The following is a 27,407-nucleotide window of genomic DNA, read 5'->3' as shown; positions in this document are numbered from 1 at the left end:
AGCTGCAGCCCCACTGAGCTCTGCCCTCAGGCTCCTCTGCTCCAGCTGCACACACCAAGTGCCAACCAGCTGCTCCAGTCCCTTTACCTCCCCCGTGTCTCTCTTTCAGACACCCTCTAACAGTTTCAGCTCTTTCTGATATGATGGTGCCCAAAACTGTCCCCGAGACTCGAGGTGAGGCTGGGCCAGGTACCCCCCAGGACAGGGATGTCCCTCCTGGCCACTGCTGACTCAGATCAAACTGGACATGGACCAGGACCCCCAGGTCCCATCCACAGCTGCTCTCCAGCCCCTTGTTCCCCGTCCATCCACAGAGCCAGGAATGCCCACCCCAGGTGCAGAAGCCCTCGTTAAACCCCACACAGCTGGTGATTTCCCACTCCTCATTTGCTCTCTGCCCTCGAGGGAGTTGACAGCTCCTCCCAATTTAGGGTCATCAGAAAACTCACTCAGTACTCCTTCGAGTCCAGTGCCCAGGCTGCTAATGAGGATGCTGAAGAGCACAGGGCTGAGGACAGAGCCCTGGAACTGCAGCAGTGACCAGGGCCAGCCCAGTCACTGCCACCCTCTGTGCCCACCCCATAAACCCATTGCCCATGATGTTTTTATCCACCTGTGGGCTGGACAGTGTGTTCAGATGAATCCTGGGAGAGACTGCCTCAAAAGCTTTGATGAAGTCCAAAAAGATCACATTACTGCCTCTCCTGGGTCACCCAGGTGTGTCACCCTGTCATAGTAGGAGCTCAGGTGTGACCAGCAGGACCTTCCCCTGTGAAGCTGTGCTGACCTATTGTTGCCAGATGAATACCTGTTTGCTCAGCTGGTAGGGAAAAGACAATGATTATTTTGTAAAATCACTGTCCCGTGGAACTGCATAATGGGGATCACGTTAAATATCAACCAAGAAGAGGAGCAGGAGAATGCACTTTCATCTCCAAAATAATGAACTACATTGGTTGTGCCAACTCAGCTCCAGATTTGGGAAAGTAACACTGAGCTCATGGGGCAGTCAAGGGTCACTTTAGGGCTGACAGCCACAAGGGACCACTGCACAGACAAACTCGTGTGAGGAGAGAAGGTACATATGTGGGTGACTTTGAGGGAATGATTACCATATGGATGTTCGTTCTGGGAAAACCTGTGAGCATGCATGTAAAACACAGCCTGGGAGCAGGAGCCTTTCCTCTGGTCAGCATGCACAGTATTTCAGAGGAGACAGCTCCTCGTGGCTCCAGCTGGATGAAGAATGAATGGCTGCTGCTTCCTGCTGCACTGCTGTTAGGGAGGTTTTGTCCATTTCTCAGTAACATGATGCCTCCACGTGTCTTTCTACACCTCTCCGTGACCTTAGCAGGCTCTGAAATGAGACTGATGGGCCTGTAGTTTCCAGGATCACCCTTCCTGTGCTTTTTCTAAACTAGGACAATGCTAACCAGCTTCCACTCAACTGGGACCTCTCCAGATTTCCAAGACCATTCAAAGATTTAGAGAAGCCTCAGAAGCCTCACAATTACATCAGCCAACTCTTTGAGTATTCCCAGATGAATCCTATCACACCCAATAGATTTATAGGGATCCAGCTGGTGTAGCAGATCCCTACAACTTCGGAATCAGCTATGAGTTTATCATTCTCAAATCATGGTCATTCAGCTCAGGGCACTGGGACTCACAACATGCTGAAGAGAGGTAAGGAAAACAATAAATATCCCTCTCTTGTCAAACTCACTATTTGTGGGTTACCACCCTCATTCTGGAATGGGCCAATGTAATTTCTGCACTGTTTTTTGCTGATGTATTCTAAAACTCTCTTTTTATCATCCCCCTCAGTTCTGGCAAGTTTCAACTCTAGTCAAGCTTTGGCTGCAAAGATTTTCTACCTGCAGAGCACCATCTCTGTGTTCCTACCATATCACCGAACGTTCTCCTGCTGGGCATACACCTTCCTTTTGTGCTTTACCTCTGCAAGAAGATCCCTGCTCAACCAAGCCAGCCTTCTGTCTCATCTATTTGACTTTCAACATTTTGGAATTGCCTTTTCCTGTGCCCTTAGGAGATGATGCCTAAAAAGTAACCCACTCTAATGGACCCCTGTATCTTTGGAAGAAGTGTCCCAGGAATTGTGATCACTATTTCCCTGAGCAGCCTAAAGTCTGCTCTACTCATGTCCAAGGGTGAAACTTTTCTGACACTTTTCTTCCTTGCACCAGAGATTTTAAACTCAATCACTTTGTGGCTGTGGTAGCAAAGATAGCCAGTAATCATGTCATTCCTGCAACCCTCTCTGTTAACAAACAACAAATCAAGGAGGCCATCTTCCCCATCAGCTCTCCTAGCACTTGTATATGAAGTTGTCATCCAGGTGTTTTAGTAATCTGGCCCGGATTGTACCAACTGTGTGATGCTCCCAGTGGTTTTCTACCAGGCTGAAGTATCCCAGAAGGATAAGGGCAGTTGACTTGGACACATCCATTAGTTCCATTGGTGTTATTGTCCGGGCTGGGAGATCTATAGTAGACTCCCACAGAGACATCTGCATCCTTTCACTGCCCCTTGATTCTTACCCAGAGGCTCTGGGCTGTGCCACTGCCAATTGTGACCTCTCTACATTCTAACTCTTCTGTTACATACAATGCCTCCTTCTGTAGGAGCCACAGGGCTCCAGGAGGCTCTTTAAAAATGCTGTTTATTGTATCCAAATGATACAACAATTTATTTATTATTTTAAATGCTGTTTATTGTATCCAAATGATACAGCAATTTGTTTATTATTTTAAATGCTGTTTATTGTATCCAAATGATACAGTAATTTGTTTATTGTTTAAAATGCTGCTTATTGTATCCAGAGGATTCAGCAATTCACAGGTCCTGGGTGACAGAGCCCAGCCCAGCCTGTCACCTCAGCTGGGGGTTTGTCTGAAACCTCTCTAGTTCTGGTTACAATGCATTATAAACTTTTCATTGCAGAGCATCTTAATACATGACAACCAATCAATACCTTTACTACAACCTACAGCCCATCATAACTACCAGTATCACCATATTCATGTTACTATTCTGCAGTCACAAAAAGTCAGTGTGTTACAGCTTAAGCTAGAAGTTGTTTTTCAGTTTTCTTGTAGTGGGAAAGTCTGAGATCTTTTCTCTACTTGTAACATTGGCTGTCTTGTTTGCCTGTGGAATCTTTTTGCTTGGTAAAAACATCTTTTGTTTGAGGTGGGTTTATCCTTTGCTCTAAGTCATAAAAACCCCTTCCAATTCATTTTACCCTTTGCTTTCTAGTTACCCAGTCAGACTGGCTCAGCAATTCTTTTCTTCTATATTAAAACTTGCTCTCATTTCTATTCCTTCTTCAGATTCTACATTCAAAGATCTTTCTGTTACACACACATATCTTTGAGACTTTCTTGTCAAGCTTTCATCCATCCTAACATTCCTCTGCCTCATCTGCCCTGCCTACTCTTCCTGAAGTCTCTAACTGTTCAATAGGGCACTTCAATCACAGAACTCATCCCAGTAAGGTTTCACTTATGCCACTGATGTCAAATCATTGCCACTGGGCCAAGGATTCAAGCTCTTCTTGTTTGATCTTCATACTGTGTGTTGGAACAGAAACACTTCAGCTGTGGTTTATTGTAGCCAACACCTCCCACCAGCGCTCAGTTCCTCAAGTTTTGGTGCATCACCCCACTGCCTCTCAGTACCCAGCCTGGTTTTACCCCTTCCCCCTTCTAAACTAGTTTAAAGGTCTATCAACAAGTCCTCCTAGTTCCTATGCTAGAAACCTTTTTCCCCTCTGAGAGGTGCGTCCCATCAGGTGTCAGCAGATCAAGTGTTGTATAGACCATCCCATGGTCAAAAAATCAACATTATTCTGATATTATTCTGATATTATTCATGGACACCAGCCCCTGCTCTTGATAGACAGACTCCTGGAATGCTAGAGTGGATAACTCGCCTGTTAAAAAGGGATTTCTTGTTAAACAATAGGCAACATTCTGCAAAAACAACCCCTCAGCATAATAAAACATCTAATTTATTAGCTGTGCACTGCTAATTCATCAGTAGGGAGCAGACATGACTCTTCAATTGTATTTGTCTTACTTTGTATTTGGTAATCCTTTTCTTCTTTCCTCTCATTAGTTTCTTTTTATTATATTCTTTTATATTCTTTTTATTATAGTACTAGCAATAAAAAAAGATTGCTGCAAACTTCTATCCCGATTCAGAAAATCATTCCTCTGTCCCCAAAGGAGAAATAATGCCCACTTCTGCTTCCTATGAGACTGGAGCTACTTTCTTGCTTTGTCATGTATAACTACCATGCTCCCAACCCTAGAGGCCCACACTGAGGTTTTTATCAACCAACTTCAGCCCTCTGGAAGTAAAACCTATTCCAAGATGCCTTACAGAATCCACAGAGGAAACAGGTATTTGCTCAGGAGCAATTAATCTATTTTAGACTTGCACCTTCTGGAGGGATAACCAGGTGACATTCACACCACCTGGTAAAAATGTCACCAATGTGGTGAGCACATCACAGGCATTGTTTATTTGGATTAATGATGAAATCTTCCTGGAAAACCAACCCTCTATGCAAACATGTTAAAGCTGTTAGGTCTTTCTTTTTAACTTAATATTTCACTTCCTGTAGTACATGGTACAACTCACAAATCTCTCACCTCAACAAACACAACTGGCATCAAATATTCTCTTCTGCCTTTCCCCTTAACACTGCACAGAAGTGAAAACAGACAAGGTGCTGTGGGGTGGAACGAGATGAGCTTTAAGGTCCCCTCCCACCCAGATCATTCTGTGATCCTATGACTTTGCCATGCAGCTGCTCCAGGGAAGAAGCAGCAAAGTGCTGGGAGCAGAGAGCACATCACAACCTCGACCAGAGGAGCAGCAGGGTGGCAGGGCTGTCCTCCCCTGCCTGCCACAGACAGCTGGTGCAGATTGGGACAGATAACCCAGGGGCTGGAAGGCCCAGCAAGGGTCATCTCTGGCACCAAAAGGGCTCAGGTCCCTGCTGAGAATTAACATTTTAGTCTGGAGAACAGACGTGGGAAGGGATAAAAGAAATATTCTTGATTGTGTTACAAACTATAAAAGACACATGAGTTATCACAGAGGCAGAAAACTCCTACACCCTGAAGGTGTTGGAGACTTCTCCCTGGAGTTTGAACACAGATTCTGTGGTTACTTCCCTGGGGACTGAGGGGAAGGATCTGGATGTGTGACCCACCAAGAACTGGATGGTAAGATCCATTGAATCCTAGGTTGTATTATTTCTTCACTAGCTGTAACATTAACACGTACCTTTTACTTCATGCTGTATATACCTGCTAAAAATCTCTTTTTATCCTTATTCCTGTGTAGTATCAGTTTATTTTAAGCCATATGCCTGTTAGTTTTGTGTCTATTAAACAAATAATTCATTCTGCAATAGACTGAACCAGCCATCACTAAAGAACTCGTGAACCCGAGTGGGTTTTGGGGCGCTGGCCACCTCCACAAAGCTCCTGCCCTGTGCAGGGTCCCTGGGCAAAGGGAGGGATGCAAAGCCCCCGGGTGTATCAAGAACCAGCAGCCTGGGCATGGAATACCTCTGCGGATGCTCCTCCTCAGCTTGTTGCAGAGGTCCAGGCGCGGGTTCTCCAGGCTGTCCTCGGCCGAGCCCGGGCTCTGCTCGGGGGATGACAGCCCCCGGCTGAGGTCCAGCGGCGCCTTGCTGCCCGTGGGCGGCGGCGACGTGGCCGGGCTGTAGCTGGACGTGGGGCTGCTGGCCACCGACGACGCCGAGAGGTCCAGGGCACCGATCCTGGAGTTGAGAGGGGACGTCAGGGACAGCTTGCGGGTCCTGGCGGGCGAGGAGGTCCTGGAGAGCGACAGGGGAGGAGGAGAGGAGAACTTGCGGCACAGGTGTGGCGACTTCCCGTCAGCCAGGTACTCCCCTCGGTTGTTCTGGCTGGTGGCAAAGAACAGCTCCAAAGACCTGAGAGCCAGGAACACAAGAAGAGCAACACGGTGGCTCAAACAGATTTAAGTGAAAACGCTTGAATTTTGAGCAAATCTGCACGGCCGTTGCAAAATCTGTGTGATGCTTAGTCCTCCAAGCTTGGGCATGTAGCTGAGACAGACCCGCCTTAAAACTGACCTCCTGTTTACACACTAATAACTAGTTATTTATAACTAGTTACAGTTAGTTTAGTTAACCAAACAGTTATAAAGAACCATTATTTATAACTAAATAGTTATAAATACTTATAGTTAGTTTAGTTAACTAAATAGTTATAAATAACTATTATTTATAACTAAATCGTTATAAATAACTCTGTAGCTGTTGGCTTTCACTATTATGTATTGACTTTTGCAAATTATTGTTAATCAAAACGATTTTGATGCAGTGCAGTTTGTAATAACTTTTAAACTCACAACTATTTTGATACAGTACAGATTTTAATAACTTTTAAACTCCTTTAATATACTATAATTTATCCACTATTGTGGCCAATGCCCTGGCGTGTGTAGCTTAAATATTAGTGTAATAAACATACATTATAATTTAGGCTTTTGCAAAGTATTAAAATAGAGACTATGTATCGTGCATTGTAACATTAAATGCTTTTATTTGTGTAACTAACTGACAATGGTAAGAATAACTCAGATAATTTTGTGAAATAGCTATGTTGATTTGATGTACTGGTGGAGTATCTTATCTAAATGATAGCATTGAAAAGAACCAAGAAAATAAAACACTGAAAGAAGAAATGAAAGGAGGAATTCACTACTGACCCTCTGGCTGTCAAAAACTGTCAAACCATGAAACAGAGGCTTTGTGAAGAAATAAAATATATTAATTTAATCTGCAGTACTTTAAGAAGATAGGTCTTTAAGAAGAAAGGTCGAACAAAGCAAAAGAATTCCCAGAACATGTAAAACTCAAATGAGTGTTTGAATATGCCATTGTCTCAGTGTGCAGCCCAGGCAGTGCCCAGCAGTGTGTGCTCTATCCCAGCTGTTCACCCAGCTGTTGCAGTGTTCTTTATCTTGCCCACAGCCCATCCTCCCTCCAGGAGATCTCTCCTGTCCATGGCCATGCAGTCCCAGGGCAGGGCTGATCAAATTCCATCATCCCATTGGGAGATGCTCCAGCCAGGGCAGGAGCCGAGCATTTCCTACCCAGATCAAAGGGGAGATTTGGAACAGCAGAGCAGCCTTTTCCCACTGCATCCCAGAGGAAAACCAGAGCCTTGCACATCATCCCTGCAGCTTTGGAGGAAAACTGCACCTTGTGCAGGAGCCCTGCTCCAGCAGAACCACATCTGTCACTGCAGGAGGATGCAGCCACCATGGAATGGGACTGCACCAACCCTGCCTGACTGACGGGGGCACCTTGGATTCTCCCTCTGCCCCTGCTCTGGGTTTGTTCTCTGCAATACTGCATTGCTATTGGCATTGTCCTGGCAAAGAACTGCTATTCCTATTCCCATAGCTTTGCCTGAGAGCCCCTTCATTTCAAAACGATAATAATTTGGAGGGAGGAGATTTACATTGTCCATTTCAAGAAAGGCTCCAGACTGCCTTAACAAACACCTGTCTTACAAACCCAAGATAATCATGAACATGCATTTACCCAGTATAATGAAAAAGTATATAAGAAAATTGTTTTAAATTAACTGCTGTGCCTCCAGCAGTTTGCCAAGTACCCAGTGCTGTTCACTTATCGAACTTTCAAAAATTTTTAATGAGTGAGCACTGCTTCTCACAATAAGAACCTTTTCCTTAGACTACCCACAAGCAGAACACAAAGAGGAAGAACGCCCACAAAACGAACAGCGGCCGAGGTGACGGCATCTCCCCCAGAAAGGCGCGACAGAAAGGTGCCGGGAAGGGGCCAGGGAGGGGCCGGGGAGGGGCCAGCCCTTGCCCACCTGACGGGGATGGAGGTGAAGGGCCGCCTGTAGATGTCGGAGAGCTTCTCCAGCACCACGGCGGCGGTGGTGAAGATGCGGTAGGTGTGCAGGAAGGTGTTGAGGAAGTCGATGCTCAGGAAGCGCAGGTCCGTCAGCCGCTCCAGCAGCCGCTCCACGCTGGCGTAGCGGATCTGGGGCACCTTGCACGAGTTCAGGGTCTTGCTGAAGCAAATGTCGATGTCATCTCTGTGCAGACGGGCGTCAGACCTGCACAGAAGTCAAATTTAAAGCACTTTATTAATGGGTGATCGTGGCTTAGGTGATGCCTTAAGGTTTAGCTTTCCTGTTTTCCAGATTCTTACTACATTAATGTGTAACTCTGAACTCCTTATAAAGTGTGGGGGGACTGTGACATATTAACCTCACTGGGTTCTGCCGTTTTCACAGAATACTGCAGAAATACTGAATGCCACTGATGCCTTAAGGTTTAGCTTTCACATCTTCCAATTCTGCACTGCATTAGTGTGTAACTCTGAACTCCATGCAGAGTGTTCCAAGATCTCCTCCTAGCTCTTCCCTCTGAGTTTCTTCTTCCCAAGTCAACCCATCACACTCAGGCACACCAAACAATCCTTTTCCAGCCCCACAACCAAGGACAGCTGCAGCTCCAGCCCCAAAAAGTGCAAAGAGCAGAGAATGGAGGAGAGAATCTGGGAGGGTGGGACTGCAGAGCCTGGAGCTGGGATTGGACAATGAACCCCAAGGTGGGAATGGACCCAAACTGATCCAAGTGTGAAACTCCTGACCCAGGCTCCATCCTGGGTGTAGCCATGGCCAGGCTCTTGGAGTGCCCAAGGTGAATCCTTGGAAGGGCTTTTAATAAATCCCAATTTATTCCTTTTAATAAATCCCAATGTATTCCTTTTAATAAATCCCAATTTATTCCTTTAACTCTGCCCAGCCTCTGCTGCAGGCAGCCTCCCAAGGCATAAAAGGAGTGGTTCCTTTTTAGCTATTGCTGCCAACATATAAGCAGCAAATATTTATGCACTATTGCGTTTCATCAGCGCAAGAAAACGTTTAATTTGTGGTGATACCTGCTTCCATAACTAAGGGAACTTAATTTTGATTTTTGGCAAATGCTTGACACTTCAAAGCTTAAGAAACTGTAAATGATGCTCAAAGTTCTGAAATGGAAGAGGTGGCAGAACTGTCCCCTCTTGTCTCTCTTTCAGACTATTGTGGCCCATAGGTCAATATTAGTAAAATCTCACTATGGAATAATTTATTGCAATGTTTTCTGCTGGGATCAAGCTTTATCTAAAATAAAGTAATGGATTCTGAAAAAAAAGAAAGTAAAATTAACCCTTTAGCTAGATTTAAGGCTTATTTGCAAATTAACCCCTGCCTTCAGCTCCAAGAATTACTTTTAGTTTTAAAAGAGGAAAGAGGGAACAGCACAAAACAGCTCAAAATTCAAAGCAGAAACCAAGAAAAATCTTTGTTTTAGTGAAAAAACCAAAACCAAAAACCAACCAAATTTTGCTTGGACAACAAAAAAGAAGAATCATTTCCATAACCCTATGCCTAATGGGGGGATTTTACTCTCAAATTCTGTTTTGATTAATTTGTAAATAAACAGGATGAATACTAAGTAAAGCATCTTTCAATACACCCTATCTTTTTGCTAAAAAATGACTGGATTTTCTAAGAAGAAAGATCAGGATATTACAAGCAATTCTACACAGTATTACATAAACAGCAACAAAAAAAAATCTTGTTCCTTAAACTGGGCCTCCAAAAAGAGGCAATTTTTTGTTTGTATCTTCCAATGACATCTGACTATGAAATTCAAACTGTGTTGCAAATGAGGCAAGTAAAACTTAAGGAGGAGAACACCAAATTTGTGCCTGTTGTGAAGAAATAAAATATATTAATTTCATCTGCAGTACTTTCTGTATGTTCTTTAGAATTAATATTCCTTTCTGTTGGCACTGAGACTGAGGTCCTGCTGCACTTTGAAAGGGGACAGATGTACTTTCAAAACTCAGCAGGTGACAAAAGTGTTTACACACCCGAGAGTTCCTGGAATAAAGCTGAAAACAAATAAAATGCCTTATTTCCAGGGATCAAAGACTATTTGCCCTAACAGTGCATTCCCAGATGTTTTCTCTCTCCCAGAGAAGAGAGGGAACAGCTACAGAAGAGGCATTTGAGAAACCAAGAAATGTGACAGATAATAGTGAGAAAGAAATAGTTTTATGTCCATCACTACGTTTCATTGGATATAAATTCATTGGATACTAATAAGTAAAACTCATTTTTAAATGAAATAAAAGAAAATTGAGGTATGTAGAAGATTCAAGTTGTGTTGAAAATCTGGACTCATGTACTGAAAATGTCTCACTAGAAACAAAAAACACTTATTACAAATAAATCACTGAGAGAATCCAGAAGTAAGAGAAGCAGCCTTATAAACAGTTTTGCTACTTTGATATGATCAGTTAAAACCATGAGAGAAAATAATTTTTTAACAGAAATAACAGAAATATACAGAATAGAATCAGTTCCATTCAACCAAAAGGAGAGAAAAAAAATTAAAGGTTGGAATTTTCCAAACATATGCTTTCTCTTGTTAAAATTTTTATTGAAGGAACACAACGATTTATTTTGCTCTCTGTTGCACTTACTTGATCATATGTGGCACTGTGACTTTGGAGTTTTCTTCAAACACTATTGTCATTAATCCATTGCACCTTATATTATCAATGCACTGTGAAAATAAACATTGAAAACTGTTAACATCAAAACACAGGGTAAGGAGACTTATTCCCACATTTCCCATCTCCCTATAAGCTCAGAGCACAGATTTGCAGGGTATGGGCTGATTAAGACAAGGCATTTTCTCAAATGAAAAGCAGTGATGAAAGAATTAGAGTCGACATGCTTCTCTAGCCTTTGCCTCTCAGGGTATTCAGTTCAGCAACCTTTTTTTCCACATGATTAAATATTTTGAGTTGGAAGTGATATTTCCTTTGAAGCTGCTTTGAAAGGGAAAAAAAAAACTCATTATTTCTAGTATTTCCTGAAAGAGCATAAGCTTGAGAAATCAAGACCACAAGAGAGTCAGGATGCTTTATACTCCAAGGGGTACAGTAATACCTTAACCTTTACTCCGTGCAAAAGACCAAAAGGGAATATTAAAAGCTTCCAGAAACACACTTGTAAAAACAAATTCAAGTGGTGCTCCTTGTGAAGCACAGCTGTGAGGAAGCTGTCCAAGCTGTTCCCTGCAAACTCCTGTCTAAATGTTTTGGGCTGGGAGTTAGGAGGGATTTTCATGTGCACTTTTATGTAGTTCAGATGAGCCCAGGGAAGGGAAGGGAGCTGGGGAAGGGTCTGGAGCCCCAGGAGAGGCTGAGGGAGCTGGGAAGGGGCTCAGCCTGGAGAAAAGGAGGCTCAGGGGGGCCCTTGTGGCTCTGCACAACTCCCTGACAGGAGGGGACAGCCGGGGGGATTTGGGATCAGGGAACAGGGACAGGAGGAGAGGGAACAGCCCCAGGCTGGGCCAGGGCAGGCTCAGGGGGGACAGCAGCAGGAATTTCCCCATGGAAAGGGTGGGCAGGGATTGGAAGTGCCCAGGGAGGGTTGGATCCCCATCCCTGGAGGTGTCCCAGCAATTCCTGGAGGTGGCACTGAGAGCTGGGGACAAGGTGGGGATGAGGCACAGCTGGGACTGGATGGGCTGGGAGGGATTTTCCAACCTCAGTGATCCTGGGATTGATTCTGGGATAACTCAGCACTGCAAGCCTTGCCCCTGTAATTCACAAGTCTGGCAGAGCATCAGATTCATGGTCTGCAACAAGTACCTGCTACCAAACCCTACAGGGCTCTTACCTTCATAATACCTTCTACTTTTATTCATACATAGATATATATATATATATACACACAAATACATATTTATATATGGACAAACTCCTTACATCAGTAAAAACGAGTTTCAAAACTTTTCACACACATTTATCTTGACTCCAAGAATGCATGTAGCCTTCAGGCTTTGGAACACTTCATAGCAGAGCAGTGATTGATATTGGGTTGCTGAAACTCGATAATCACAGGCCTCTTCAGGTTTAGATTACATCTATAGCTATAAATTTAAAATATCATCTATGTGGTTTTATGTGAGTTTCAATTCAGGATTTTAAGATCATTTGGAAAGTGCAGCTGCAGTAATTCACAGTATGATTTTCTCAAAACATTACCTAAAAGCAGTGAGAAACACGTTTAATAGAAATACTTACATTTCTCCTCTTTGACCTTGAAATGTTACAAAGAAGCCCTTAGCACCAATCACGGTATCAGACAACTCCAAAAATTAATATATTTTAGGCGAGGAATGGACTTACTCGTGTTCTTAAATGGTCTTTCCGTACCAGCAAATAACTCCAATAACTCTACGTGTCAATGGAACAACATAATTCCCTGATAATCTGTTCTGCAAAAAATTCTTCAACCAGGTCTATCTTTAAGACAGCAAGTTGCAGCTCACACTGTATTTTGAGATTTTTATTTTCCTATTTTTGTTCTTTCAAAAATGTTAATCCAGCACAAAGTAAGTCAGAATTCTTATTTTTAAGCAATTTCTACTCATTATGATGATGATTCATCTGGAGATGTTGCCAGTAATGATAGCAACTTTGGAAATGCATGACATTCCATGCTGATATTCCTCTAATCAGCTATTTCTCTCTAAATTAATAGAGGATAGGACCTGAATTCAGAACGACGAGAGATCTATGTTCTTGTTCATTGCATAAACAAAACACAAATAGCCTTGATTTAGCTCTGGTTAGCTGGAAATTCAGGATTCTTTTTTGATTGCATTCAGCTTCTTTCCACAAATAGATTATGACGAAGTTTGTCTATTATGTTTTTAACTAAAAGTGATTAAAAAAAAAAAAAACTTATCCCTGACTTTTAAAAATTTTTAAATACCCTTTTTGTTCATTCACCACATAGACAGTTCTTGCACGCTGTCAGAATGCTCAGCAATTATTTATAACGGTTTGTTAGCATTAATTTTTGATGGAAAATAGAGTTTATCCCATTTTCTTATTCATTATTGATGTGATTAGTATCATTTTCACAGTAGGACTCTCAGGTGGTTTTTGATCTGTATGACAATCATGAACAAACCAGTGCTATCCTTCTTATATCAAAATACGAATCTGGAGGGGCTCTCCTTAGACATAAAAATGCTTACCACTACGTTTGCCTGTGGATAAATTTTGAAATTTATCCCCCATCTCTGTTTTTGAGACACACCCTTCCCGGGTGACTCAAACGCAAGGGCAGAATTTGGAGGAGAACAGGCAGCACTAAGGGGGTTTTCACACATGGCACAGCAAATCAGAGACATTCAGCAGTGTGGCTCGGTGGAGCCTCCAAATGTAGCCGTGGAAAGGGGTTTTAACCCTTTAAGTGAGGCAGAAATAAGATGCACAGATACATGGTCGTCTGTCATGACAGGAAGAAAGAGCCAAGTTTATTCACAAACACACTTGGTTTTATAGCATGACTGCAACTCCCAGAGCAGAGAAAAGGAGATTGGTTCAGAGAGAAGACACCCCATGGCCAGGGCCTGGGCACACACCACAACAGGGCTTCTATCTTGGTATTAATTCCTTTTTATTGTGACCAAATGATCACCCTGGGAGAAATTCTCTCTAACTTTCAGCTGGAGCAGCTCATGGGCTGGGAACAGAGCTGAGAAGCTCCAGCCTGGAATATTTTTCAGGCTGTAATTTTCTTACTTTCTCAATGTGTGTCCCACACAGCAGCCCCGTGCCAGGCTGGCTTTCAGAGGCACAGAGGGCAGGAGCAGCTCAGTAAATGCAGGTGAGAAAAGCAGCGAGGTACCTGGCTGATGTCACTGGTCCACGCAGCTTTCTCCTGCCGGGATGGGGCCAAGAGGACAACAGTGAAAGGAGGAGCATCCGTGGGCTCCACCACCAGCTTGAAATCCAGGTGCCCAAACACCTGCCCAGAACCTTTTGCTTTACAGCCAGAGGGGGAGGAAAAAAAGTCACAAAGTGAAACCTCAGAGGATAAGACAGAGGAAAGAGTGGTTTCATTTACAATGGAAATTGCTTTAAAACATCTTCATGATACACAGCAAACCCCATCAGGTATCCAACAACTTGTTTTGTTGTTCACATATGCCAAGCACAAAAATGCTGGGATTTGCTCTTCAGGATAAAGTTTCTTATAACATTTGTATGTTAACACATCCTCATCGTCCTACAAGTATCACTCAAATTAATGAAACTACTTTCACAATTCAAGTGCAAAACTTGACAAACTGCAGGACGGAAGCCAAAATAAGTAGCAGTAAAATCAGTCTGAGATTGTATTTTGCAATTCCATTTGAACAAGCTCACAGTCCAGATTTGTGGGGACCTCAAGACAAAAAACTTCCTATTAATTCTTCCACATCACTCAACCCCCACGTATTTCAGAAAACTAATTTATCTGCTGCTTATTTAAGGATTTTTTCCTTTTTCCTTTTTTTTTTCCAAGATGCTCTGGGTGAACTTGAATACAAAAGCGAGTCAAAATTTGTCACATTTCCCCAGCCAGCCCTCGTGAAAATCCAGTAAGGGGTGTTAACAGCAGGAACAAATACAAGAAAACAATCCCCCACCCCAGCCAGTACGTTCATTATTCAGCCATTCTACTGAATCAGTTTTACACTATATTCTACTGGATTCACAAAAACATATCTATTTGCTCTTATTAAAAAAAAAAAAGAAAAGGTACTAATTTTAGGAAACTAGAAACTGTACTTACTACTGACAGCTGAATTTAACTTACAATCATCATCACTCGCTTCTGTCTCCTCGACCAGTGTGCACTCTATTAGAGACAGAACACCTCCTGTCTGTGGAAACAAAGCACATTTCACACAAATGTTATTTATTCCCATTTGTCACAGGTTTTTTGTTTTTTTTAAATGGTAACATGCTTTACTCTAACATTTTACATTACTCAGAGCTCTAAGGAAGACACATCAATTTCATGATGCATATTTTTTCCCTTAAAGAACTAAACCCAAACAGACTAAATGTAATGCTTTTCTTAATCCAACAGATCAATAGTACAATGCACAAAACTTCTTTCACTTTTACCACTCTGTAATTTATGGCACACATAGACTTGTTCACAAGTTCCTGAAACGTTAACTAGAATTTCATCCTCTGAATTTAAGTGACGTTAGACATTAATTAGTCATTAAACATACAAGTTTTTTTAAAGGCTCCTTTAGACTCTATTTATTTTGCATAAGTACTTGAACTATTTAAGAGGTGCAAGGCAAGCACATGAACCTTAGTAACCTCTTGGTATGCCAAGTTAAAATTCCATTCAATGTAATCCATTCCTTGAACTACCAACATCTCTTTACCCACGAGCCAGCAGCATGAGAGCCTCATTCTCAACAAATATAACTAGATTGTTCTTAGATGACATTTTCGTTTAAGGGAACATGCTGTTCAGGAAAACAGAATTGACTTTGAAAATTAATTTTATTAGAGCTCTGGAAAATGTTCTTTGGCAATTCTGCAGGGTTGTACTGACTGATTTATGCACTGAAAACTGACTTAAATTCAGTGCTACATACACTGAATTTATTCACTACTTCAAACAAATAGATGCATCAATGCCTTGTTTCTAAATCCCTAGTTTACTAGAATTAACTGAAAATTGGCTGAATTCTATTATTTGAAATGAAAAGACAAAAGCAGTTAAACATTGTGCACCACCCCACTTTTGTTCATAACCACTAGAGCAAAATTCAGGTGAAAGCCATGAAACAATAAACTGCTGACATTTCACAAAAAAATGTGCTTTCATTTCAGAAATGAAATCATGATATGAACCCCATACCTTAAGAAGATGCAGTTTTCCTCCTGAACTTCTTGTACAAATTAAGAAGTGCTTTGTAAACAAGAAACATTGCCTCTCTCCTTCTTTCTTCAAAGACAGCGAGCCCAGGCGAACTTTACTCAGCTTTCCCCTCTCAACTGAGGGGACCTGGATAAGGGACCCTGGTAAAGAAGGTGCAAAATTTGCTGTGTTACATAATATTTGGTAGGCAGTGCTTGAGCTGTTAATTCATTGAATGCTGTTCTGTTAATTAATGCAACTCTTCATTCCAGTTTCAACGCGTATCGGCGTCTCCTTTGAGCACAAGTCAATCCCTTTTTTACTGCACAAGTTCCCTTTGTTTCTTATCATAAACAGACTCAAGTACAGTCTAGAGTAACACTTGTGTACATGGCAGGATTAGATCTAGGGCTGATTAGGCAATTAAACACACTAAGAGGCCACTGATCAGGAAATGTGGCTGAACAGCAAACACCTCTTTGACAGCCACAACAAAAGACAAGGCACTTCCAAACCAAAGAGACAGAGAATGGAAGGAACGTGGAAAAGTTCTTTTTGGTGGAAAAGAGTTTGTGTGTGTGCCCATGTGCAAGAGAGATGGAAATGAAGCACATTTCTTCTTATCTTTGTACTGCATAATTGTCAGTGCTCCACAGCTCATCTGAAATGTGTTACCAGTAAAACACTCCCGAACTAAATTGAACCTGCTTACATAACTCTGAATTCTGCTTTGCAGAGCTCCAGGCTGGGGACAGCTCTGCTCCTCTGCTGTTTCACATCTCAGTCTGTGACCAACTTTTCCAGATTGATCCCACCATGTGTATCACCTCCAAATTTGGAGCAGGAGTTAAATTTGGTGGTGAAGTGCAACTCCTCTGTAGATTAAACAGAAAGATTTCTGCCATACAACTTGCTGTTAGCAGACAGGGCAGCCAAGAGACCTCCTAGGCTCATTTCCACACATCTCTCCTCACTATTACCTTTACACTGGCTCGTGTCTTCTTCCAGCATCACTAACACAGTTAAACCAGAAGGAAAATAATGCTGGGAAGAGGCAGCTGGCTAAGCTCCCAGGTAGGAGCAAGGTCACAAAGCACAGCAGAAGGAGCAGGAGGAGAAGGCTTTGTCCTGCCTCTTCCAGATACGAGCTAGCACAGCTGCTTCAAAGCTCAGAGAAGTGGCAGCATCCTGACACAATGCCAGCCTGACAGAATTATCCATTAAATATTAGATTAGCAATTCTTACTCTGTGTTGTCTAAAGAATTATCCTCCTCAAAGCTCACATATGCAGTCTTAAGTTGACAGAGAAATTGCAGTAACTGAGAAAGCTGCTATTTATCTACATTTCTTCCACACTTAGCTCTCTCTATATATTTGAGTAGCCTTAAGTTATTAATATGTAAGCTTCCACTGACATGGGAAAACACACAGCAATAAATCTGCCAGAGAACAGTGTTCTCTGGCAGACATTTCACATTTAGACTAAACGTGTATAACATAACTTGTGTCACCAAAACAGAACAGTGGAGTGCTCTAGAATTCTGCAAAGGAATTTGGAACATTTCAGATTCACTTATATTCTGACCCAAACCCATAAATATTTATTGGCTGCTGTGCATTTCCCCTGGACAAACAGCCAACCTGCCTCAGCTGTAGGAGAGAGGGAGCAGATCATTTCCATGTGTTGGAACAGTGGCTTTTCCATGTTACACTGACTGTCCCTCAAGCCATACTGCAAGGCCAGCATGTTCAAAACAACTCCTAGACAAAATTCCAGGGTACTTTTAGTCCTTAAATTCCATCTATGCGTTCAGGGTAGCAATATTCAATCTGTACGTTTTGTTCCTGCTTTGCTTAGCAGAGTAACAGTACCTATAAATATGATAAGCTTACAGAAGTAAGTTTACAGGTGACTTTTGTTTATTTATTTGTTCTTATTTTCATTAGAATGCTTTCAGGACTAACAGAACTCTGTTCTGCCATAATGGGCTAGAGGTTAAGCAATGTTCTTGCACAGACCTGAAATACTGTTTAATAAGATAAAACAGAGCAAATGTCTCTCTAAAAGCAGAAAGCAGAGACTGCATTTTCTCTCTTTCAAACTTGCAGAGAGGAGCACATCTCCTACACATTCTGCATGGCTGACACCAAGCAAGGACCTTGGGCATTCTCCTCAGGCTTTAGTGGTTAACAAAACTGGGCATTGGCTCTAGCACAGATTTCCTCTTAAGGAAGAGAAATGGTCACAACTGGCCAATGTACAGATGCAATGAGCAAGTGAAGCTAATTTTAGAACATTCACTAACAGTATAGTTTGGACAACAGTGTAATCCCATGAATTTTTATCCAGCCACAGGCCTAAGCACTTCCAGCACTTCAGTGCTTCAACAGTCACACTCTCTGCCTTGGCTCAATCCAAGGAGTATAAAAGGCTGTATTTATAAACAAACCCAAACATTCAGAAGTCTACACTGAGCTGTCTGATTTACCAACTCAATCTGGCTTTACCCATGCTGGAAAGCCAGACTTTTACTTTACTCTTTTCTGTTGTTTGGGGGTTTTTTAAGCTTTTTTTTTCCTTTTTTTCCTGCTGTTTGTTTTTACTTCCAGGGTTAAACCCTGGAAGAGGTTGCTCATTCAGGGAGGCTATGGAGTCTCTGTCCTTGGAAACAACAAAATACTGACTGGACACAGCAGAAAGCAACCTCCTCCTCCAGCTGGTGCTGCTTTGAGACTGGAATTGATGATTTCCAAAGTCCCTTCCAAACCCCAGCTATTGCATGATTTTGTGGTTATGATATCTTTATCAGCAGAGGTAAATTCACAGCAGCTGATGGCAGAAACAATCACAGTGTTTGAAGGCACCAGAGGGGCTCAAGTGTGTCCAGCTGTTTGGATATCAACCAATTTGAGACCACCTGAGTGTCCTTTAGCCTCACAAAGAAAATGTTCCTCGCTTGTTTGTGTGCCTGACTATAAAATCTCTACCTAAGTAAGAGGCAGGAAAAATCAGACCCCAAGAAACTCGAAGGAGAATTCACACTCTGCATTGCAAAACACTGCCAGGGACAGTTCCTGTGGTCTCAGCATGTACAATTCAACAGAAACATTCTCTTCCTAAAAATGTAAAGTCTGAAACACAGAGAAAATTTGTAATTAACATCCGCCAAAAAAGCCTGAACAAAGGTAGTGACACCTCTTTCCTGTTTTAAGCTGAAAAGAGGTTCCTGTGCCCATCCACACTAATCAACACAACAAACAGCAGCCCAACTGAAACCAGAGGAGATGGACATCACTGCCAAAGTGACCCCACTGTCACATGTAAAAGGAAAATGGGCTCCATTACTTCATTTGCTTTATTCAGATTTCTGCCCTTGCACCAATCACAGGCAGTGGAGGTTCCACCAGATAATCTGATACAACCTTCTGTAACACATACTCCTGTCCACTATCCTCTGACTTTGTGCCTAGAAATAAATCTGAATTTAATTTTCTTACAGGGTTTGGCCTGGGTCTAACATGCCAACAGGAATTTGTTCAGGCTGATTCCCACAGAAAAAAAAATCTAAGTTTTACTGATGAAGCAGTGGGTACACAGACAAAACATTATCACCCAGTCTTAACAGGAAAACCCCAATAAATAAAAATACATATTTGTATCATATAATGTAATAATCTTGGAAAAAATTATGAAGTTTAATTAGATTTCATGGTACATTTCATTAGTCAACCTATGATAATCAAAGCATTAGAATTTTTTGGTTGTGGGTGCAAAACGATTTGGTTTTTCTCTTAAAGCCATATTTATAACTCCTCAAACACCTCAGAGATAACAAATGCATACATTTAATGAAGAATCAAGTAATTTAATAGGATTTGTAAAAACAATATTGTTAGTGTATTGTAAAAATAACGAAGTTATTAGAGAAAATTTCATAGTTTGGCCATATAACTACAGAAGCAGCACAAAATGCATTTCAAAATGTACAGAAAGCCTATTAATCACCTGCAATATACCCCCATCAAATACCAGATGTTCTGCTGAGGTTATCTGGAAAAGATTTCTTGAAGGGATGCATCTAAATTATATTCTTAACCTTTCCTGAGTATATCTAATGCTTTTCAGCACAAAGGAGCAAAACCTGTCCAAATCCTGCACTACAGATCTGTAGTTACTGTGTACAAACCCAGTAACTTGCTTTAAGAAATCCACAAGTAAAATATTATGTAAATGTGAGAAAAAGAAGCAGTTAAAGTAAACACCATCAAGAGAGAATTGTAACTAATTTGCAGTTCCTGGCAAAAACTGTTCCTTTTTTAAAATGGAAACGTTATTCTAGCATAGTTTTTTTGGAACTTAACAACAAATTCCACCTCTGCTGTAACTAATTTTCAACAGAAAGTTTCCAAAGCTACCATCAATAGACAGAAAGGAAAAGAGTGCTGCTCTTCCCCTGCTCCATCCCCTTGGGACCACAGTCCAGGCAGAATCTGAATTACTGAAAAGTCCCACGGGGGCTTTGCCACTCACGTGCTGCTGGTTTTCATGGCTCCTGAAGAAAACAGCACAAAACTGAGGTCCAGCCACAGCCCCAAAATCAGTTTTCAGGGCATTTTTGTGACTCGCCCTGCAGGGAGCAGGGGCAGGCTCAGGATGCTGGCAGGTGTGCAGCCTGAGGATGGCAGTGTGAGCCCTGCTGCCTTCAGTGCAGTTTATTTTTCCATCATTGCGGGTCAGTTTTGCAGAGGAACGCCTTACCTTGGCGTATAAAGGTTTGGCTGGTGTCCAGCAGTATGTCACAGCCCTCCACTATGGTCCTCTCTATGGCCAGGTTCTTCCGGATGTTCTCCGTGTCACTCACCTCGTCGTGCATCACTCTGTGGGGGACACGGCAAAATGCACTTCACCTCCCCAAAACGCGCCCCACACCTGCTGTGTCTGTCGAGACAAAGTGCATGCCCTCCACTCCCCACCACAGAACAGATCTACCCACCCAGTGCCTCAGCACTCCAGAGCACGTCCCTTGCCTTTTTTCCTCTTCTTTACAAACCATTCTGGTGATCATTTTGATCTTTCAGCAGTGCAGCCAGTTTTGCCAGACTAGTTTAGTGACTGCTCCTGAACACATCTGACTGATGCCACCGAGCTACAAACACCTCACAGCTGACAGAAGAGAACCTGAACGGGCTGGGCTGCCACAGACAGGGAAGGACTGCCTAGAATTGTCTAGGGCACATGGTAGATTTCCTCTCCATGGCTTTAGGGTCCCACTCTGTCCCTGCTTCATCTTTACATCTCAATCTTTCCCTTTCCCTCCCTTTTCCCTTTCCTTTCCTTTCCTTTCCTTTCCTTTCCTTTCCTTTCCTTTCCTTTCCTTTCCTTTCCTTTCCTTTCCTTTCCTTTCCTTTCCTTTCCTTTCCTTTCCTTTCCTTTCCTTTCCTTTCCTTTCCTTTCCTTTCCTTTCCTTTCCTTTCCTTTCCTTTCCTTTCCTTTCCTTTCCTTTCCTTTCCTTTCCTTTCCTTTCCTTTCCTTTCCTTTCCTTTCCTTTCCTTTCCCCCAACATCCACAGCTTTGATACTTCACCATTTCCTTTGTCTTACTGTTTTTTTAATAAGCATCCTCCCCTTACAGAGAAAAGTAGAGATTCTTTATTTTTTCATATATATGGTCTTGTAATGATATTTTCCTAAAGTGGGACTGGACTGCACATTCTGGGATCTCCTCCTCCCTTAGAACTGCATTAAAGGGATGGAAATGAGTCCCTTTATTTTAAATTTATGGTCTATACTGACTTCATGAGCACAGAGGATCAGTCAGTCTCAGACTCCAGTTCTGAATGTTCAGTGATGAATCAGTTGGACCAGCAATGAACTCTGACTTAGGAGATGAAGCCAGCCCAAAGCTGATTTATCTGCTCGTGCACATCTTTTACAACTAAATATTCTCCAAGCACATCTTTAGTGAATACTCCAGACACTGAGTATTTATATCCTGGAGTTCACTCATGGTCTCTGTTCACAGCAGAAAACTGAATTTCCCAGAGAGGAGAACCACATTTCTCACTGGGCTGATGAGAGGAACATCTGAGAAAGGTCTGGGGTTCAGGGAAGAGTTTCATTTTGCAGGTTTCCACAGGAAGCATCAGTTCTCAGAATTTATCTTTACTTCCTGCTTATTTGGCATTATTTGAAGCACATATGAAAGTCAATTTTCATATCAGCACACAAAAATTATGACACAGATAGAGAACTAAGTACTTTCTAAGACTGTGATTATTTAAAATGCCTTTTTCTCTTTTAAATTGGGAAAAATAAAATTTCATAATGTAAAGAAAACTGCTCTGTTCATAACCCAGGAGTAGGTGGTTTCTATAGTGATTTCGATTCTCCCCTAACCAAAATACAAGGAGACACTTGTAGATTTAAATTTATCAAAAGAAAAAAAAAGAACAGTCAAAATATTACATTGAGATATTTCTGTTATTTTTCATTATCTTCTGTTTGGAGTTTGAGCCTTTTCTTTAAAATATATATCGTTTTTAAAGGAGGAAAAACAAATAAAAGTAAAGATAAACTGGCTTTTCTTTTCAAAATCTTTCATTCAAAATTATCAGGCATAAGGTAGAAAAATCTTACCTTGAAAGTTCTTCTAGTTTAGATTTAGCAAATTCAAGGCTTTTTCTCTCAACGTGCTCGTGTGGTGTGTGAGCCAAAAGTTCATGAAGTGTTATAATATACCTGGGAATCTTGGAAACCAATAAGGTATAATATCAGTAAATCCACATATACCTTCCCTTAATTTTAATACATTATGACTATGTAAATTTCTTTTGACATTGAAAATACCAGGTGACCTGCCTTCATTCAGAGAAAATTCACGTTGCACAAAAGGAGATGGAAGAATGTCCAGTATTTGACTATTAAAGGCTACAGGGTAACAAGGACTCTTCAGAGCTTTTAACCACAGAAAGAAGGACTCTTCAGAGCTTTTAACCAGAACCAAGTGATGGTGCAGCATAACTAGTCTGACACAACAAGATTTATGTAGGAGGAGAGGCAACATTATGCTCATGTGGAAAGTCATCAGCAATGACATAATAACATTCCTCTTCACACAGGAACAGGACAATCTCTTTACCTCCCCTGACCTGGCTTCAACTCAACCCAAAGAAACCCAACTCCATAAAAACTTTTAGATATACCACTTCAAAAATTAAAACAGCATTGCTGCAAGGGCAAGGGGCTCCTTAGGCTAATATGAACAACTACCACTAACATAAGAATCACTGATGTGCCTTTTTAAACTTTTTTTGCTCTGTCTGGCTTGCCAATAACTGCATAAACTGAGGGGGTTCACTATTCCTCTGATGAGTAAAATGTCAGGTTAAGTGAAAAAGACATAAAATTCTCAGGCCAGTGCTCCACAGACATCTTAGAACAGCTGCAAATGTCTACCCCAGGCAGATCACAGCAAATTATCAGGAGGGTAAGTACAGTCTTCAAAACTTTTACAGTTTCTATTTCATTTTTTAAAGACCAAGTCACTCGAGACCAAAGCAAGGAGAAAGTGAATTCCCAGTAAGGTGTTTATGGCTGCTCCAAGTTACTGACCATCATCTCTCTCTGGACTTTAATAGCCAGGGGTCCTAAGCCAAGGAACTGCTCCTTGTCGATTTTCCGTGGTGGCATCCTCACCCCACACTCCCCCTCAGCATTCCTGACTGAACAAAGATGAGCCAGCATAGCTGGGGAAAAGATCTCTACAGGCAGACTCCTGGTGTAACTACAAAACTAATTAAACTCAACTAACTTTCAGGAGAGTATTTCTAGTTAAGCAAGAGGAGCCTTCGCTCAATGGCAATGTCAGTAACACAAAGTGAATCAACTGAACAGTAAAACCAAATACACACCAAAAATGCACAGGGAGTACCTGGAACATGGGGTAGGTGAGGAAAGTTTCCAGCATTCGGCCCTCACATGCTGGGTTGGCCTCATATTGCTTCAAGAGTTTGTCAAAATCTCTGTTTTGCTTACAGTTTGCCAGCACTTGTAGGCTATACTGATGATTCCGGACAAATTCTTGATATATGTTCAGCATTGGCAGCAGAATGTCAAATAAGTCAGCTAGAAAAAGCAGAGAAAACGCCTTTTTTTTCCCCCCAGTTACCCATGTATTGAAATGCATTTTTAAAGAAAGCAGTGTTTTCTCCAGAAGTGAATTACTGTAATCAGTTCTGTTTCCAAAATACTGACAATTTGGAAACATTAAACACAGCTCTTTCACCTGCCCAGTGATGCTTGTTCTGATTACCTAATGGTCAGATAGCATTACCAAAAATACAAGTCTAATCAATGCTTAGGGCAGAGGAATTCTCATATCACATCATTACTGCCCACATGGGATTCCCAATACACCTGATCTTGTGGTTTTAACTCTGCAAATGCATTCCCTTCAGAAAGGACTTTTAAGAAGTCATGTCTTTAGAAAAAAAGAAAAAACAATCCCTACTGAATTTTCAAAAATAAATATGAAAGTTATACCCCCACAGAAAATAAAGTAACTTACCTAGAATTAAGGTAGGCCAGTTAGCTATTCTTGCTTTTAAGCCCTGGTGAAATATCTCATGAAGAAACATGATTGTTTCACTGAAAAACAAGTATTTAAACAAACAAAAAGACAATTCTGGTTTTATTTTCTGATTAATAATTCATAGAGAAACATCTCTTCCTCTTTTGCACTTGGCTAGAAAAAAAACAGAAGACAGTTATTGTTATGGAAATAAGTGCTTCCTTTTATTGCATTGTTTAAAAATACTAGCTCGGTGCTTCTAAAAAACGGATAGTATTCAATATAAATATTCTAACATTGTGTTCATATTCTAACAAGGGAAAGGAAACCTGCCTCATGACTAAAGGAACATATTCTATCTCCCAGAAGTTCGGGGCAGGCTTGGATGCAATCCCAATCCTGTATCTAACATTAGATGCCTCCTGGGCTACTTGAACATGCTCATTACAGCAGTACTTGGATGCCTAATGAAAGAACAATTCTTTTTTTTGCAGGATATGAAAAGACAAGTGAGAGGGAAGGAGGCTCCTTAGGCAGGACAACAGAAAATAGAAGCTTTGACATTCTCATCCTCGAGGTCTTATTGGGATCATATGAGGCCACTAAGTCCAGTTTTGCTTTCTCAAGGGAAAAGAAGAAGTAGGAAAGGTGACAGAAAATTATGAGAACTGCCCCAAGAGGCACCATCTGTCTTTTTTTCCCTCTAGCAGAGGAAGACACAGAATGTAGGAAGGCAAAGAGGTCATGCTAGTTTCCAGCAGCATCACCTGCAGCACCTTTGCCTTTCATCCCTGGAAACGTGTCTGGTTCAGTGACACCACCAGAGCCAAGACAAGGGCCAGGACTCTGCCTTAAGCTGAACCACAATGGGAACAGAGAGTTCCCAGAGAGCAGTCAGGGAAACCCGCAAAAAAACCAAAACCAAAACCAACCAAACAAAAAAAACCCACACACCCCCAAACAAACAAACAAACCAACAAACAACAAAAATAAACCAAACAAAAACAAACAAAAAAACAAACAAAACAAACAAACAAAAACACACAAAAAAACCCCAAAAATAAAACAAAAATAAAACAAAAAAACCGCACTCCCAAAACACTGAAACAAAAATAAAATCCCCGGTGAAGCCCCTATACCTGTTGAGGAAAATGCTACTGACGTCGTCGTGGCTGATGGGAGGCTTCTTGGAGCTGGCTGCCATCCTGAGGGGCCGCAGGAAACAGTTCACCAGGACATAAAGCTGGTGCACATACTCAGACTCAGCCTCCACCATGTTGAAAACTATCTGGTTCCTCTTCCTCATGCTCTCTGCATGAGGAGAACAAATATAATCTTGGACGATGGTTTTCCATTTCCTTCTGCACAACCAGCCCCGCATAAAGCTCTGAACCTGGAAAGGGATCAAGCAGAAAAAGAAAGTAAGGAAAAAAACACATTGCTTATCATAAGCTCCTCACTGTAGAAATAACCCTCAGCATTAAAAGTCTTTGCTCAGAAATAAAAATGTTCCCTTATTGATATATAATTGTTCTGTAATTAAATATATTTTACATATCTGTTTGTTAAGGGTCATAATTGTTGCCAGGAAACGGACTGTGAAATATGGCATACATAGAAGGGAATTTCTCACTGCAAGCTGGAGTATTGTCTCCTTCCCATTAGCAGGAGTGCAGCCCTTTCTTCCTGCTCCTATAACATTTCTCTTCCACCCCAGAGGTATCCTGCAATACCTCCAGGTAACACATTCCAACACAGACTCAATATCATTATTGGCAGAGTTCCTAAATGATTTTTTTTAAGCTCAGTTTGCTTTCCATTTTGAACAGATAACACTTGGTATGTGTATTTAAAGCTATGTATCAATACATTGCTTGGTATCAGACACGAAGGCAGCAAACATGGTATTCAAAAAGACAGATTTCTGGCATTCTTAAAAAGCACCTCTATGTCATGGAAAAATCTAACTAAGCACAGTATCTGTTGAAGTTGCAAGTGGATCAAAGATTACAGAAGAGGTCTATATCTGGTCACAGGAAATTTCATTATGTCTGTGCCCTGATCTTGATGTGAAGATCATTCATCTTGAAAGAGAAGTGCAAAATTTAGCTGATATCAGTTTGCTCTGTAAAAATAATTTTTAAAAAAAACAGAGGCCCAACTGTCAAAATGATCAAGATGCAGAATGCAGTGAATTACACACAGATACAAAGCTCTCTTGCTACTAAAAGGGGCATTCCCAGCTTCTGCAACCATGGTTAATCTACACAAAAAAGAAAACTCACACCAAGTTACCAGCACAGTGCTGACCCTAACTCAAACTGCACACCCCAGAAAAAGACAGAAAATAGACATGTTCCATAAAGGATTTTATGCAAAGACATCACCAGATTAAACGTGGCACTAAAAGATATATAACTGAGGAGATTTAAGGAGGGGTAGAGCAAAGGAAGACTTGCTATTTGACTATACTTTAAAAATAATAAATAAAACTAGACAGGCCAAAATACGGAAGTACACTCCTCATCCCACCCTTCTCCCTTCAAGCACAAAAGATTTCATGTTTACCTTCTTAATTTTTTTGATATCTGGATCTTCATCATCCTGGTTGCCTTGATAAGGCCGCATTTTTTCCTTTGTTTTATTCAGTGCTACAATCTGACAAAACCAAACAGTCATTAAGTGCTTCCTCGAGTTAATGAAACCTTTGGTTGGAGAACTAATAGAACAACAATTTCCCCTTCTCCCAGGCTGTGGAAGGGGCACAGAATGACCAGCACACATTTGGGGACAGGGACTGGAGCTCTCCAGGCCAGCACAGATCCCTGTCCAGCTGGTAAGGGGACCCAGAACGAGCAGGTTCTGCCCTCAAAATTAACGGTGCTTTTTGGGCTTTATCAGCCTGGGACTGCAACAACGTTTTTGACAACATCCAGGGAATCAGAGCAGTCTGGAACAGTCCTTAACACCATCA

At 41.6% G+C, this 27,407-nt stretch overlaps 1 protein-coding gene across 7 annotated transcripts in view; it reads right to left on the bottom strand.

Annotated features, from left to right (window-relative positions):
• Positions 1-27,407, bottom strand: part of RASGRF2 (Ras protein specific guanine nucleotide releasing factor 2) — a 119,241-nt gene that overhangs the window by 46,619 nt on the left and 45,215 nt on the right. For 4 of the 7 annotated variants that reach the window (XM_088155995.1, XM_088155998.1, XM_088155996.1 and 1 more), the window contains exons 4-15: positions 27,002-27,091; positions 25,573-25,826; positions 24,431-24,510; positions 23,795-23,988; positions 22,501-22,610; positions 20,624-20,742; positions 15,864-16,024; positions 14,793-14,859; positions 13,839-13,975; positions 10,607-10,689; positions 7,935-8,183; positions 5,607-5,995 (exon numbers count right to left, since the gene is read on the bottom strand). In XM_088155995.1, coding sequence (XP_088012121.1) covers positions 5,607-5,995; positions 7,935-8,183; positions 10,607-10,689; positions 13,839-13,975; positions 14,793-14,859; positions 15,864-16,024; positions 20,624-20,742; positions 22,501-22,610; positions 23,795-23,988; positions 24,431-24,510; positions 25,573-25,826; positions 27,002-27,091 — 1,933 coding nt within the window. Of the gene's footprint in view, positions 1-5,606; positions 5,996-7,934; positions 8,184-10,606; positions 10,690-13,838; positions 13,976-14,768; positions 14,860-15,863; positions 16,025-20,623; positions 20,743-22,500; positions 22,611-23,794; positions 23,989-24,430; positions 24,511-25,572; positions 25,827-27,001; positions 27,092-27,407 lie in introns of all 7 variants that reach the window. The other 3 variants (XM_088155992.1, XM_088155994.1, XM_088155997.1) reach the window with 1 other exon arrangement.

The sequence above is a fragment of the Sturnus vulgaris genome, chromosome Z (genome assembly GCF_052056855.1).
Source record: "Sturnus vulgaris isolate bStuVul1 chromosome Z, bStuVul1.hap1, whole genome shotgun sequence".
NCBI lineage: Eukaryota > Metazoa > Chordata > Aves > Passeriformes > Sturnidae > Sturnus > Sturnus vulgaris.
This window is presented reverse-complemented; position numbering and strand designations above follow the sequence as displayed.